A 16,070-nucleotide genomic window follows, 5' to 3' on the forward strand; every position below is an offset into this window, starting at 1 on the left:
GGGCGTTTGGCCGGGAGGGAAGAGACCTGGTTTACGCTGTATTCAGCAGTCAGTCTGGCCGAGCGGAGGTTGGACCTCTGGAGGGGAGGTGGGCTCTGGGTACCAGGACCCTGCCGTCACGCGTGTCAGCAGAGAGGCCGTGTGTGCATGTGTGCACATGCATGTGTGTGCACGTCTCCATGCAGAAATAATCATGACTAGAGTAAGCGAAAGTAGCAAGTCTGTTGACATATGAAGCTAGTGCCGTTTCTTGGTATGTTTTTACATATTGTTCCTCCCTCCCTCCCTTCTTTTTCAGCATCGTCATCCTTTATTTAAGGTTCGGAGCACAAGTGTTGCAGGACAATTTCGTAGCTGAACTGTCAACTCACTACCAGAATTATATCCTTTTCTGGGAAGGCGTCAGGCACACAGCCTAGTGGAGTGGGTAGCATTTCAGGCCTCTGAGCGTACGGAAGACGCAGGTCACCTCTACAGCACACCCTGGGGGCCCCACTCCTGTCCCCCCGAGTGAGAGGCCCCCGAAGGCAGCCGCGGGGCTCAGCCATCCCCGGGGGTTGCTTGCTGGAGTCAAGCCCGGAGACCCCAGCACCTGCCGCAGCTGTCCTCTTTGTGGGGCGGGCACTGCAGAGGGGCAAGTCACCATCGGCACCTCCCTCGGGTCAGGCTGGGGCTGCCCGCCTCCCCTGCCGAGCACTGAGGAGAGGCCGAGGCCTGACTTGGGGGTCCTGTCTCCCAGAGGGCATCCCTTAGCACCTCCCAGGAGTGTCCAGCTGTGGGGGACACCGATGTCTCAGGGCAGGGATCCTGTGATCCCTGAGGCCTCGTTGCTCGGTAGTGACCCCCCTTTCAGATGCATGCCCCGGTCACCTGTGCGCTCCCCTCTCCGCTCTCAGTGGTAGCGTCCATCAGGGGACACTTTGGGGTTCACCCTGGATGTCTTGGGTTCTTTCTGTGGGGCCTCTTACTTACACCCTTGGAGTCAACGCATGATTGTCCACAGTTCGGTAACTGAATCTCACACCAATCTTTTATCAGATTCTCTAAAGGGTCTGTAATTCAGAAAAGACTAAGAAAGACCAGTTTGAGAGTCTTGTTTCCAGGTCTTCATTTCACTGTTGACTCACCCATACCTGTGTGGCCTTCCCACCCTGTGTGTGCGCCTCGATGGCAGCAGGTCCTACCACAGATAGGAGAGGGCACAGCTCACCTGGGGATTCCAGGTGCCCCGGGAAGGTTACCATGACCTCTGGCTGGACCTGCCCTGGGGTACCCTGACCTCTGGGCATGGACCCCCGAGGGCCTAGCTGGTTGGGGGCGGGTCCGGCTAACGGGACCAAGGAGACCGTGTCTGGGCCTGCTGCTTCCCTTGACCGCTGCCACCAGCTGAATTCTTGTCTTTCTATGGCTTGTTGAACTTTTACCTCTACACTTTGGCCTTTGTGTACTCGCCATCGAAGAATGCCCTGTATGGTAAGCTGCCCCCTGACCCCCTGCCCACCTCCCCTTGACAGGGGCGCCGTGACTGCAGAACCTGCTCTGGAGCAGGGAGACCAGGTGGGTGCTCACGTGAGCCCCAAGCCGCAGGTGGAGCCCAGCAGGTTCTTTGTCATTACAGCCCCTCATGCAAGAACCGAGCGTTTCAGTAGGCCCTGACACGAGCATCATGACGCCCTCCGCCCCCGGTGCCCTGAAATGATCTATAGAACACAAGTGCCCCGACCGTCAAAAGAAAGCCCTATGTACCCCCAGCCCACCTGCCCAAGGACCAAACCAAAAAGCAAACCCAGCAGCCCTCCTGCCCCGGGATGAGAAGGGGGCGAGCTCTCTGGAGCCCGGGCAGCACTTGGCGCGCCCCGGCCACAGGCTGTCCGTGGAGGAGTTCCCAGCACATGCCCGAGACCCCAGCGGCGTGCAGTGCTCCTGTCCGCGGTGACAGATCAGGACCAGGGGCTATCTCAGGCCCCAGGTAGGAGGGTGGCCTGGCTCTTGTGAGGCCCTGGGGGATTCCAGGGGGTGGGGCAGCTGGCTCTCAGTCTCCTCCGGGGGGCTCAGGCCCCCCAGGCTCCCACCAAGCCTCCCCGCGCTGTCCTGGCCTGTGGGTGAGTATGTCCCCTGCCAGGACTTGGAACCACCTGTCCGGCTTAACACCAGCCGTAACCAGTGGAGGCAGGAATCCAGCTCTCTCCGACCCTCATTCTTTTCCTAGGACAGCACCCGGCCTCTCCCGGCTAATGACACGACAATGCTTGTTGGTTTTCAGAGTCGCAGCTGAAGGACAACCCCGCCTTCTCCATGCTCAACGACTCGGACGACGACGTGATCTATGGGTAAGTTAAGTCCCGTCTCTGCTAAAGGCTCTCTGTCCCGCGGGAAGCACTCAGCCCGCCTCTGCGTGTTCACCGAGGAGGCTGGCAAGCCTTCTGAGGCGCTGTTCACGGTATCATCCCTTTTGGTCCACCCGGGCGTGTCTGCGACCCCCGGTTTTCTGTGCTCAGGAGGGGCCTCGTGCCTTCCTGCTGGGCATCTGGGCGGCGGGCCCTGGCCGTCGAGGGGCTGGAGGAGGGGGAGGCGGCGAGAGGAATGGGCCGAGCCAGCAGGGGCCGGGCTCTCGTCAGGACGGCGCCGCGGCGTGGAGAGAAGTCCGCGCCGTCGGAGCCCGGGGTCTCAGAGGTCTCTTCCGTGACAGGAGTGACTATGAAGAGATGCCCCTGCAGAACGGCCAGGCCATCCGGGCCCAGTACAAGGAGGGCTCCGAGAGCGACTGAGGCGCGGCCGCCCGCCCCGGCGAGTGCGCCCCGGCCTGCCTTCCCTGGACGCATCTGCCGTGCAGAGACGCCCTGGCCCTCATTTGTTTACACGTTTGAAAGGAAAACCAAAACTGAGGGCTAATTTAAATGTTGGGCCTAAATTTACCGTCACACTGACGGCATTTATTTGGGAAGAGAGGCCCTGACAAAAAATTTTAGACAGCCAAATCATTTTGTCAGAGATTCCAAATGATGAAAGACAAGATGTTTTCAATGTTAAGAAATCATTCCTGTTCTTAGTAGAGAGAATTACGTGCTTTAAAAAAGAGTTTGCTGATTTTGAGTTCCCGGAAGGCCTTTGTGACTGTGGCCCGCAGCAGGGTGGCGTTCCCCCTTCTCCCTCTCCCTCCGCCCCGTGGCACCAGTGGTCGACCCTTCAGAGGGAAGCCCGTTTCTGAGGCTGCCCCGCGAGGGCGGTCCTTCCCCGCAGGCTGTTGAGGGGGCGAGGGGGGCTGGGTGGGCAGGTTCGAGGTGGAGACTGCCACCAAAGCAGAGCCAGGGTCTCGGGAGCTCTGAGGAGGGTTCGGCAGGGTTCCTTACGGATTGACAGGTCGTCAGCTCCAGTTGACAGGGAAGGGTCTCACTGTCAAGAGTCTTCTAGAGGCCTGTGCGCCTTACATCGTGAATATGGATGAGGCCCCTTGTGGGTGGGGTGGGGAGGAGGGTACCCACGAAATTCCAGTGAGCAGTAGTAGCTCTGTTAAGGACAATACTCCTGTAGAGCTTTTTTTTTTTTTTTTTTCAATAAAAGCTAAACAAGTGACTGATAACAATACTACAGATTCGTTATTGCCAAAAAGTTCTTCAGCTTCACATTTGGAAACTAGGTGCAAGAAGGTAACACATTTTTAGATGGTTTATGGAAGAACATCTCTGGGGAGAAGGTAACTTGTGGGGAATCATTCCTGCCCTGTGAGCCTCACACGGTCGTCAGGTAAACGGGTGAACTGCTCTGTGTAAGTGCTGTCTGGAGCTGCTGAATCCAGAAGGCCCTGGAGACCCCCAGCTCCCTTCTGTCAAGGCCAAGTGTGGGAGGTAGAGCTGTCTCCTTTGCCTTTCCTCTGGCGTGCACACTCATCTCTTGAACGGTTCACCTGTGAGCACTGCAGACATCCCGATGCCTGCCATCTGGGCAAACACAACAGGTAGGGACGTGATTGTTCCACCCTGCAAACAGCACCTCCACTTCCTCCATCTATGCATCAACTCTCCAGCTACCATGCAGAGCTCCAACGATAGTCCACTTCAGGTAGTGCTGGGGCCTGAGAGAGCTTCATGAAAGACTATTTATTATGACTTCGTACTTTTCTTCTTAATTTAATGTACCTTTAATATGAATTCCATTTATATTTGTTTTTAAAACCCTGTAAATAAGAAAGTTTGAATTAAAACAGTTGTGTTGTTGCAAGGGTAATTCAAGTTTACATGGTTTTTACATCTGCAGTGATGTGATTCCTTTTTTTTGATTCTGTATATTCAGAGGTCTTAAAATTTTTTTGTTACCAAACTTCTATTAAGACTCACTATAAGTAATTTTATGTAAACTGATGAAAAGTTACTTGTGCAGATTAATGTATTCTAGTATGTTATAGTTTACAAATTTTAATTGTTATAACTGTCCATAATTTGGAATGTTTTTATCAGTAATTGTAAAGTATCTGAGGCCTTTAGCTGTACACATTTAGGCATTTTTACAACTTATCCTTGTCCTGTAGTGTAACTGTTAACTGATGATTGATCTTCGTACGTTGATTCTTGATAGCATCAGGTCAGTGAAATGAAAAATAAGGGAGTATTTATTAACTTTCTGTAACTAGGTTGGAAACAAGGGAGTTATAAAAGAAAATACTTTAGGGGGAAATGGTTCTTTATTAAATCATGCATTTTCAATTTATCTTCTCTGGTGTATCATATATGTCAACATATTACATCTTCCATGTAAAAATGTGCTTCAAGTATATAGCATTTAGCATGTGCCATAGGTACTAGGTTATAACACTAAAGTCTGCCAGCAACCTTAGATGGTAGCAAGAAAATTATTATTTTTTTTGGTCTTGGAGGGTTATCAGAGTTCTATAAACTAAAATTAAAAATCCAAAGGGCTGACTTTAGTTCTTCCATGGTAATGGCGTGAATAACATCATCTTGGGGATAATTTTTTATACTGGTCTAGTCTGGGGAACCTGGAAGATGACCACAGGCCTTTCAGTTTCCCTAGAGAGAGCTTCATTATCCATGAGGATAAAGGTCCGCTTGATTTATTATTAAATCATTAAAGCAGCGCAGTGATGCAGTTTTCTCTCTTAAGCCCCATTTGAAAGGCTAAAGAAGATATATAAAATATATTCAGGGTTTGTAAGATTGTTCCTGTACATAATTACAGATTGCAGTAAAAGTTCAGATTCAGTATGTAAAGCCAGCTTGCTAAATGGGCAGGTTACAGGACAGATGTCACCAGCCTCAAGTATTCTGTGAACCGTTTACTCAAGGTAGAGTTAATGTTCAGTATGTTATGTAGCTTATTTCCTGGAATCCCCCTCACAGGTGGAAACACTGAAGCTGAGAGAAGGGGTGATGAAAAGGGACATCTTGTTGAGGACTGGATGTAGGACACAGGAATGTGTTACCAGACTATGAAACAGGATTTTCTGCTACTGAAAACTGCCTTTTTACAAAAGGGGACTGTAAATGTTTGTAAAATAAAACAACTCTAAATCTTAGGCTCAATGGGAAAGCTAGAGCTGAATATTAGACCTTGGAAGTGCGTCAGCGAGCACACTACCCTGGGTCACAGAACGATCACTGTAATCAGAAGTCAATAAACGTTTATTTACGGCAGATTCACACTGTGGGAGTGGCTTCACTGAGACTGTGTTTCTCTGGTTTTTCTTCAAATCGTGTGAATCTTTAGCCTTTTACTACCATCCTGGTGGATGTTACCACAGTTAATATTTGATCCTGTTTATGTACAGTGCTTCCTCTTTGCGTGTGGCTTAAGGTGACTGTTTAGGCACTTTAGGGACGAGCAGGGCTTTTTCTAGTTCAGCAGGTGATGCAGAGGTGTGTCTATTGTCGTGTAAACATGGCCCTGGATGAGCCCTGAAGGCGAGCTAAGACCAGGGTTTGGGCTCCCCCCCTATATAACTTTAAATCAGATAACCTCCCAACGCCTTTTTCTGACTCGTTAATGGGCTAATAATTGTGGACCCAAATGAGTCACTGTGAAAACACTGCTTAAGCAGTGAAGTACTAACACGTGTTCGTTGTGATTGCTGCTGAACGACTGATGCGTAGAAGCTGCTGTGTTGCGGGTCGGGCGCGGGCCGAGTGTGTGGCTTCAGGTCCTTTGGCTAAAAGAACAGTCCAGCCTGCCCACTTCCTGCCCCTGAAGCTCCAAAAGAGGAAGGACCTGAGAGTGAAGTGACTGATGCTCAGGGCAGAAATCCAACCAGGACACAGCAGAGCAGTCAAGAGCCCCCAGCCCCTGGGTGGTCAATCAGCACATTCACTGTGCTGGAGAGAACCAAAGCAGAACTGCAACCTTTCCTGCTTGTTTTACAGATCGATTCTAAAGCCAGTAACTAAATATGGAGAATTCACCTGTGATACTATTTAGACAATGAAGACAACACACACTTTAAATTGGAATAATTTATTATTCTAACAAAAAGTACAAAGTATGGAAAATTAGTGTATTTGAATCATTTCAGAGTAGAGAAAGTTTCACACTAGCAGATTTCGGCTTTTAGCACCTTTGAGAAGAAACATTCAGAGTTAAGACAAGTGGCAGGACAGGCTCCAGACTACCTGCGATGACGACGTCTCTGACTTGGTGTGCGGGTCACAGAGAGCAGTGTGGTTATTTGGTTTTTTTCTCTACACGTTGAGAGCGCCGCAAAAACACACTTAGGATGAGAAAGGTGATCGCTGAATAGCCGGCTGGTGGTTAGAAGCCGGGAGGGAGGGGGTGCGGTGGAGGGGCGGGGCGGGGCTGTCAGATGGACAGTCCGAAGGCGCTGACGATGCAGTACATGGTCTTGTTCTCCCAGCGCACGGTGCAGCTCCCTGCAGGGGAAGGAGGCGGGCCGCCCTGAAAACCCCAAGAGCTGGGCCTTCCGAGTTCTCAGGGTCAGGCCAGACACTCAGGACTCAACTCTCTGCAGCCAACAAAGAAGGTTGGCCCGTCTCTCATCTATAGAACGTTTTGAAAGGTGACCCTGATAAACAGTGCATTCAGAGACATGCAGCAACCAACACACACTCCCTACAACACGGCTCTCAATAGTCTAGAGGGCGGTAGGGCTCCCGGGGACGTGCGGGGGCAAGCCTTCCGGGGGAGGAAAACCTACCGTCTGTGGAGCTGTCCCAGAAGCACGAGCTTGCCGTGTGCAGGCCTGCTCCGTTCTTCTGCATGATCACACAGGTCACTACAGAAAAACAAACTTTTGTTAGAGGAATCTACTTGGCAACACACGTTCTTCTCCGTCCTCATATGTGTAGTAGATCACATGGCTGACATTCAAAATGGAAATGATTGTAGGGGTAGAGCGCCTGGTCCTAGGAAGCTGACACGCGCTTACTCTAAAAGCAGCAGATTTGAAATGCTGTGACGTCCTGGGACGTGGTCCGCAGTCGTTCCCACAGCCACGCGGCCCAGGTGGGTCTGCACAGGCCAGTGACATGCTCCTCCAGAAACCGCCTCTGCTGTCTCCTCTCACAGACTCCCTCTCAGTGGTACTGAAAGAACCACCACCACCATCAACCAGAAGCAAAGGTGCATTACCGATGTACTTAAATGGCTTCCCCAGCTTGGTGAGTTGGCTTAAGGTCTGTTCCACTACGTTTGTGGTCCACTGATTGACTTTGCTGTGCTGGTAGGCGTTGCCACCGATGGCACTTTCTATGGCCTGGAAGACAGAGCACAGCCGGTCACTGTCAGCACAGCACCCCTTCCGGCTGCTCCTGAGGGCAGCACGGTGAGCACTGCGCCCGACGACCTGCTAAGTTACACTCTGCATAAAGTGAAAGGAAGCTTGTTGGGAACCATGAGGACTCCTTTGCAGACATACCTTTTACCCGTATTATATCCCATTTGAATGCTTTACCTTTCACTTTTATTATCACTTTAAAATGTTCGGCTGCACTGGATCTTGGCTGCAGCGCTGGGGATCTTTGTTGCAGCGTGTGGGTCTAGCTACTCCATGGCACATGGGATCTTAGTTCCCCAGCCAGGGATCGAACCCGTGTCCCCGGCAATGGAAGGCAGATTCTTAATCACTGGGCTATCAAGAGGTCCCTTTATTCATTTTAAATTTTTATGTATTCATCTTTGGCTGTGCTGGGTCTTCGCTGCTGCACGGGCTTTTCCTCTCGTTGGGACGAGAGGGGGCTACTCTCTACTTTCAATGCTTGGACTTTTCATTGCTTCTCTTCTTGTGGCACACGGGCTCAGCTCTTCTGGCTCCCGGGCGCTAGAGCAAAGGCTCAACAGCTGTGGCACCCGGGCATGGCTGCTCCTTGGCATATGGGATCGTCCCAGATAAGGGATCGAACCCGTCTCCTGAACTTGCAGGCCGATTCTTTATCACTGAGCCATCAGGAAAGCCCTCTTTATTCACTTATTAAAATATGTAATTATATAGCATCTGTCAAATTTTTTAAACATTCTGACTGAACTTAATGTTTGCTGTTGTGATTAATTATCTAGAGATAAGCAATGCATTTTCTTCCCACTGAAGTTAGAAAATACTTCCCTTTGCCTATTGCTTTCTTAAAAGTACAGTAGATAGAGGAATCTTTGTGGGTTGTATAATCAACAATGTACAAACCTATCCAGATAATCATGTATTTACAAATACTTCCTTTATTCAGCATTGTCTGGTAATGTTATCACAGAAGTATGTTTTTCAGAAAACTAAAGAACTGCTCTATCTATTCCAAAACCTTATTTAAGTTTGTGACGCATTTTTTATTATGAAACTCCTTGTTTTCTCTTCTGTGCTGCATTCTGGGATGGTTCATGCTGTGTGCTTCAGGGGTTATTCAGGAATACACATGATCCCTGGCCTCACCTCTTGGTGAAGTTGGTAGTGAAGATATTCCTATTCTATGATTTTCTGGGCCTTTTATCCTGATGCCTATCCTGGTTTCAGGGGACAAAGGTATTAACAGGTCTGGGCTCAGCTTTGTCAATGGGGCTTCCCAGATGGCTCAGTGGTAAAGAATCCACTTGCCAATGCAGGAGGTTCAGGAGACTTAGGTTCAACCTCTGGGTCGGAAAGATCCCCTGGAGGAGGAAATAGCGACCCATTCTAGTATTCTTGCTGGGATAATCCCATGGACAGAGGAGCCTGGCAGGCTAGTCCGTGGGGTCACAATGAGTTGGACATGGCTGAGCGAGCAGCTCTGTCAAAGTGGGGGCTGTGCTCAAGCTAAACCACTAACTCTAGCCATTCTCTCCACATTCACTTTGGAATTCACTGTTTTTCAGGGAGGGAGGAAAACCTTCCTCGAATTTTGGACCCATCCAAGTTTACTATGCAGTACTTAACAATAGCTTGCGCACGGAATTAACCTACTGCCCAGGTGCAGAAAAAGCTGCTGCAGTGAGTGATCGGGTGATCAACGAGAAAGGAACACTGACTGCAATGTTACTTGTGCTTCCAGGGAGACTGGGAAGCTCTGGCTGCAGTTGTATCAAACTTGCTGCCTGGCAACCAAGTCAGTTCAGTTCAGTTCAGTCGCTCAGTCGTGTCCGACTCTTTGTGACCCCATGAATCGCAGCACGCCAGGCCTCCCTGTCCATCACCAACTCCCGGAGTTCACTCAGATTCACGTCCATCGAGTCTGATGCCATCCAGCCATCTCATCCTCTGCCATCCCCTTCTCCTCCTGCCCCCAATCCCTCCCAGCATCAGAGTCTTTTCCAATGAGTCAGCTCCTTGCATGAGGTGGCCAAGTATTGGAGTTTCAGCTTTAGCATCATTCCTTCCAAAGAAATCCCAGGGCTGATCTCCTTCAGAATGGACTGGTTGCATCTCCTTGCAGTCCAAGGGACTCTCAAGAGTTTTCTCCAACACCACAGTTCAAAAGCATCAATTCTTCGGTGCTCAGCCTTCTTCACAGTCCAACTCTCACATCCATACATGACCACGGGAAAAACCATAGCAACCAAGTCAAAGACTGCAGAAAACAGGTGAGACCCAAGAACACTTCCTAACAAACCAACTCCACTTCTCACAGTTCTGGTGAAACTCACCCACCTTCCTGCTCCCCACTGTGTTCCTAAGAAACACTGTAGTTTGAAAAACAATGAAAAGCAGAGTGTTATAGATCCTGCAAAGCAACTGGAAAATGATGCCTCGTGTGGAATACTGTATATGGCAGAACAAGATCACTTCGCTTTTTTTTAATAATCACTTTGCTTTTTGATGATGTTCACAAAAATAGGTTGGAGTTCTTTAATCACTCTGGCATTTGTCAATAACTTGCATTAACAACAGTTTGCATTAAAGTCAACTCCAAATCATATAGAAAACTTCAAATGGTATTGTTCAACTGAGATCATCTAATGACCGTCTTTGAGCCACTGGCTTCACTATGTGCTCAAGGTACAGGGGTCTGGGGAAACAACCGACCAGGAAAACTGTTTGTGGCCTCGGTCCTGCCCTGGTGCTCTCCCCAGTGCCCCGCACTAGTGCAGACACCCCCACCTCCCTACAAATCCCTCAGACATACCAGGACATTCCTTACCACAGGGCCCTTGCACTTGTTCAGTCTGGAATATCTGTTCCCCTCTTTTCACTAAGTTAACCCAAAAAGCCTCTTGGAAGTGAAAGAGGAGAGTGAAAAGTTGGCTTAAAGCTCAACATTCAGAAAACGAAGATCATGGCATCCGGTCCCATCACTCCATGGGAAATAGATGGGGAAACAGTGTCAGACTTTATTTTGGGGGGATCCAAAATCACTGCAGATGGTGACTGCAGCCATGAAATTAAAAGACACTTACTCCTTGGAAGAAAAGTTATGGCCAACCTAGATAGCATATTCAAAAGCAGAGACATTACTTTGCCAACAAAGGTCCGTCTAGTCAAGGCTATGGTTTTTCCTGTGGTCATGTATGGATGTGAGAGTTGGACTGTGAAGAAGGCTGAGCGCCGAAGAATTGATGCTTTTGAACTGTGGTGTTGGAGAAGACTCTTGAGAGTCCCTTGGACTGCAAGGAGATCCAACCAGTCCATTCTGAAGGAGATCAACCCTGGGATTTCTTAGGAAGGAATGATGCTAAAGCTGAAACTCCAGTACTTTGGCCACCTCATGCGAAGAGTTGACTCATTGGAAAAGACTCTGATGCTGGGAGGGATTGGGGGCAGGAGGAGAAGGGAATGGCAGAGGATGAGATGGCTGGATGGCATCACTGACTCGATGGACGTGAGTCTGAGTGAACTCCGGGAGTTGGTGATGGACAGGGAGGCCTGGCGTGCTGCGATTCATGGGGTCGCAAAGAGTCGGACATGACTGAGCGACTCAACTGAACTGAACCCTACTCTTGGGGCTTCCCCGGTAGCTCAGCTGGTAAAGAATCCGCCTGCAATGCAGGAGACCCTAGTTTGACTCCTGGGTCGGGAAGACCCCTGGAGAAGGGATAGGCCACCCCCTTCAGTATTCATGGGCTTCCCTGGTAGCTCAGTTGTTAAAGAATCCGCCTTCAATTTGAAAGATCTGGCTTAGATCCCTGGATTAGGAAGATCCCCTGAAGGAGGGCATGGCAATCCTCTCCAGTATTCTCACCTGGAAAATCCCCATGGACAGAAAAGCCTGGCGGGCTACAGTCCATGGGGTCACAAAGAGTCAGAAACAGCTGAGCAACTAAGCACAACACAGCACAGGAACCCTCCTCTTCTATTTTCTCCAGATCCCAGCTCTGAGCTCACTAGATGGGTTAATCCGTCACAGTAGCACACAAGGAATGCAGTGTGATTATCTGATAGCTGTCTGCCCTCCACTCCCCATTTTGTAAACTCTCTGGTGTCAGTTCCCTGCGTGCACCCTTGACATGTATTTTTTAATGAATGAGCCCATTCTTATCGTCTAAAGGGGGTACCATGGTCAATAAAGTGGATGGTTTAGGAATGTAAAAAAAAAATGGGCCCCAAGTGCAGCACCAGGTCTTGGGTGACTAGAAGTTGTTCAATTTTGTAATATTCACTCTTCATTAAAATTAGAAATATTTATTTGTATATCATGAGTCTTTTATGCTAAAAGGTTATAGAACCAAGCCTTAGTGACAGTCAATAATAATGCCAGTATATAAAATTTCCTGTCTCATTCAAAATATATAATTTACATAATATGGGAGTAATTCTTATCTAGATATTCATTGAAGTAACAACTGTTATTTGAAATGCCAAAACACACAGGCTCAGCTGAAACAATTCCAAGATAGTATTTAAAACACATTATTTTCACTCATATAAGCCATTAATCAAACATTCAAAAAGGAAGCACTTCTCCTCTTACCTCTTTTACGATGTTGCTCACTTCATCAACAACAAAAGCAGTCTGTAAGGGGAAAAATTAGTTAAGCCCGATTGATTTAAAAGATCCTTTCCCACTGCATTGATTAATGCAAATTTAGGTAATGAATTTAATTTAGAAATGAAGACCTTAAAAATAATCTAACCAGGCTGTTCATTTTACTGAGGAAAACATTAAGTAGCTCTGAGGACCACAGAGCTAGTGAGAGGCAGGAGACTTAGAGTACATGTATACAGTTTCAAGGTTTTTGGGGGTTTTTTAAATCATGCCATGACCCATAAGACTAAGTTCACTTTAGATCTCAACCTGTCCATCCATTTCAGCCAGCTGCGAGGATCATTAAGAAATATGGAAGTTCAGTGAGTTACTTGACTTTCGTATGAATTAACTCTTTTCCTAATGTAAACTAATCAGGAGGTTTGAAACTTAAGACGTTTTGGATTTTGAAACCACTCTTAGTGGTAAAATTTACAATGACTTTCCTATTTCTGGTTAATATTTTCTTTCTCAACTGTGTCCGGCTTCAGGACTATACAGTCAGCTGAAGGCACGGGGGTTCTCAGTCAGTATGTCAAGATGAACTGGGAGGTGGGCTGCCAGCAGTCAGAGTTTTAGTGGTTTTCTTTCTTTTTACATGGGGTGCATCTGAATGGGTACAAGGTCCCCTGAGTCCAGGAACCTCATTTCCTGAGCTCTGTAAGCGCTTTCCAGCGGGTAGCCCCGGCCCTCAGCCCCAGTGCATCCTGGTGGGACAAAGGCAGAGAGGTGGGCAGGGAGTGTTCTCCCCCACTGGGCTGCTGACCACGAAGCCCAGTTCCAGCGATGCCCCCTCCTCTGCAGGAGAGTCAGGAGCTGACTGCCTGAAGCCCCTCACCCACTGTACTCAGAAGTCATGCCTGGAGACAAAGCCAGCTCACCAAGGTAACGAAAATCTGTAGTATCTTAAATTACTTCTCCAAGTTTAAAAGATCCTTCCAAGAGGCCTCAGTGGTTCTAAACCATACAAGAAAGTCCCTGTGTGAGTTTCCATGCAGTTAAGATACGAGAAAGGGTGAGGGGCATTTCAGTGGACTTTTAGTGGAAAGTACAGCAGTTGTACAGAATCCACTAGCAGTTTCAGCTTCTGCAGAAAAGATGAACGGAGCAGAGTTACAAAGATGCCGGTGTCCACGTGAAGTTAGCAGATGTGGGGGTCAGGTCTGTTACTGTAGGTCAGTAAACAGGGAAGGCAGGCCTACTAGAGAGAAGACAGTCATGGTCTCAGCCTCCAGGGCTTTATCTTATGTAAAACACACACCATTCTGTTCAGCCCCTTCATTGCTCAGATATGCAGTTGAGATCTGGAATAAGGAAGTCACTGAGCCACCTCCTTGGTGAGGGCCAGAATGAGAAGGCAGAGTATTAAAAACTCCAGTTTGAAGGACTTCCTCTATATTTCCTTTCTCAAAGTTACTCAGTAATTCCTGTAATACAAGCCATTCTCCAATGACTGCACAGTTGACAGGGAAAAGCTGTTCCTTGGCTACCTGCTCCTGAACTGTGGCTTCTCCCTGAACATTCCCTAGCTTGCTACCACCCTTCGGACACTGACGGTGACACTATCATAGAAGGTTCCTGCTGGTTGGAAGGCTGCCTAATACACAGGGCACCATTTATTTGTACTTCAACCAGAACTATTTAGCGAGAAGAAAAGGGGCAGCTATTCTGTGAGAGCAACAGCCATCAGCTATCATTCCCTGAATGCTCGTCAGATGGAAGGAAAGCCAGGACACAGAACACGTTGTTACAGTGAATACCTTCTGCCTGGCAAACAGCTGTATGCTTTACCGACTTCTTCAGTGGGGCAATGACTGCCCACCCCACCATCCCACCAAAATCGGAGCTATGGGGCTGTCTTCTCAAATGAAATGTGAGTGACGGTGGCCACGGTGGGCGTGCGCACAGCATGGAGAGCAGGAGAGGAACCCAAGACAAAAAGGCAGGTTCTCGCGGGCGCGTCTGCCTGCTGCCCGCGGCCAGAGCAGCAGCGGTCCAGGACTGGGGGGCCCTTGGGGAGCTGTAACTGGGGGTGCGGGTCAGGTGTGCATGTCACTCTGGAGACTCGCAAACATCAGCCAGCAGACGCACACGCGGCCTTCAGCTCCCCCATCTGCCTGGGCAGGGGTCTGCGCTCGGAGTAAAGGGCGCGAGTGACGTCCGGGGTCGGGGGGAGCGGGGGGTCGGGGGACGCAGGGGACCGGGAGACGCAGGGGGTCCGGGGACGCAGGGGTTCGGGGGCACGGAGGGCCGGGGCGCGGGGGTCGGGGGGCACGGGCGGCCGGGGGCGCGGGGGGCCGGGGGCGCGGCAGAGGCAATCCCCGGGGGATGTTGCGCCGCCGGAGGAAGGCGTCCGGGCCTGCGGAGCCCGCTCCCGGAGGAACCACGGGAGTCGCGCCCCCTCCGCGCCCCCGGCCCCCGGGCAGAGCGAAGACGCCCGGAGTCCGCCAGGCGGTGGGTCACCCCGAAGCGCTCGGCGGGGCGCCGGGAACGGCCACCGCCCAGGCCCAGAGGCAGCCCGGGCGCCCGCACACGGCCCTGGCTGCCCCCGCCCCTCCCCGCCCGTCCTGTAGCCCACCGGGCGTTACCTCCTCGGAGGCCTGGTAGTCTTCCATCTTGCCGCCCGCGCGTCGCCACCGCCTCCCCAAGTGGAGCGCACTGCGCAAGCGCGCTCAGACCCCGCCCCCGCGCTCAGACCGCGCCCCCTCGCTCGCGCCCCGCCTCCTCTAGGGCACCGCCCTTTCCCTCGGGCCCGTGTGCCCCGGGGCACCCGCAGTGCCCGCGGGATGGGACCCGCCCCTCCTCCCGCCGTCAGGGAGCCGCGCGTCTCCTCGGGGACACCTTCCCTCCACCAGGATGTCCCTGCAGCTCCCTGGACAGTTCAGTTCAATCGCTCAGTCGTGTCCGACTCTCTGCGACCCCATGGACTGCAGCACGCCAGGCCTCCCTGTCCATCACGAACTCAGTGGAGTTTACTCAAAATTCATGCCCATTGAGTCGGTGATGTCACCAAACCATCTCATGCCCTGTGGTCCTTTTCTCCTCCCGCCTTCATTCTTTTCCAGCATCAGGATCTTTTCCAATGAGTCAGTTCTTCGCATCAGGTGGCCAAACGATTGGAGGTTCACCTTCAGCATCCGCCCTTCAAATGAATATTCAGGACTGATTTCCTTTGGGACTGACTGGTTGAATCGCCTTGCTGTGCAAGGAGTCTCAAGAGTCTCCTCCAACAGCCTTAGCTAAAACAAAACAAACTGGAAAAAGTCAGGCCAGGAGGGGAAGGGCTGTCCTGGCCCCTCCCTGAAGTTTGTACTCTGTTGGATTCGTTTGTACAAGCAAGTGGGTTTGGACACCTAGTAACAAATTGTAAAGTGATTTCGGAACATGATGGGCTGTCTGAGATATTGTTTGCAGCCCCCTTGGGGGTTCCAGAATTAGGAAACTTTAGATTTGAAGGAAGCTTACCTTTGGGGAAGTAGGTTTTCCATATAATTTTTTTTTTCCCCTTCAAGTACCATTAAAACATTGTTTGAGGTAGAAAATGTAAAATGCGGCACACTTCCTGGCAGCCTTAACCTAACTTGTAGACAAGCGTCTTTATAAAAATTAGTGGTTGCCCTGGGCAATTCTTATTGGCTCTCCAAGAAGGGCTGGGATAGATGTATCAGCTTGCACATGATCTGAGGT

At 50.2% G+C, this 16,070-nt stretch overlaps 2 protein-coding genes across 3 annotated transcripts in view; one reads left to right on the forward strand and one right to left on the reverse strand.

Moving 5' to 3' along the window:
- Nucleotides 1–5,650, forward strand: part of TMEM181 (transmembrane protein 181) — a 62,924-nt gene extending 57,274 nt beyond the window's left edge. For both annotated transcript variants that reach the window (XM_040238902.1, XM_040238904.1), the window contains exons 14-17: nt 299–381; nt 1,384–1,473; nt 2,264–2,330; nt 2,690–5,650. In XM_040238902.1, coding sequence (XP_040094836.1) covers nt 299–381; nt 1,384–1,473; nt 2,264–2,330; nt 2,690–2,768 — 319 coding nt within the window. In that variant the 3' untranslated portion in view covers nt 2,769–5,650. The remainder of the gene's footprint in view (nt 1–298; nt 382–1,383; nt 1,474–2,263; nt 2,331–2,689) is intronic.
- A 796-nt stretch (nt 5,651–6,446) lies between these two features.
- On the reverse strand, nt 6,447–15,067 carry DYNLT1 (dynein light chain Tctex-type 1). Its single transcript, XM_040238911.1, has 5 exons — nt 14,972–15,067; nt 12,330–12,371; nt 7,594–7,717; nt 7,160–7,237; nt 6,447–6,875 (listed from the first exon to the last, which is right to left on the reverse strand). Exons 1-5 carry the CDS (start codon nt 14,996–14,998, stop codon nt 6,805–6,807), a joined length of 342 nt encoding a protein of 113 aa, XP_040094845.1. The 5' UTR covers nt 14,999–15,067; the 3' UTR covers nt 6,447–6,804.
- Between the last annotated feature and the right edge of the window lie 1,003 nt (nt 15,068–16,070).

Source organism: Oryx dammah, unplaced genomic scaffold, assembly GCF_014754425.2.
Source record: "Oryx dammah isolate SB20612 unplaced genomic scaffold, SCBI_Odam_1.1 HiC_scaffold_4, whole genome shotgun sequence".
Lineage (NCBI taxonomy): Eukaryota > Metazoa > Chordata > Mammalia > Artiodactyla > Bovidae > Oryx > Oryx dammah.

Excerpts from the sequence above, each read along its gene's own strand:
- DYNLT1 (XM_040238911.1), bottom strand. The coding sequence starts at position 14,998 with ATGGAAGACTACCAGGCCTCCGAGGAG. Across the intron at positions 7,718-12,329 it reads TGAGCAACATCGTAAAAGAG|GCCATAGAAAGTGCCATCGG; the intron begins GTAAGAGGAGAA and ends TCTGTCTTCCAG. Across the intron at positions 7,238-7,593 it reads GAAGCCATTTAAGTACATCG|TGACCTGTGTGATCATGCAG; the intron begins GTAATGCACCTT and ends GTTTTTCTGTAG.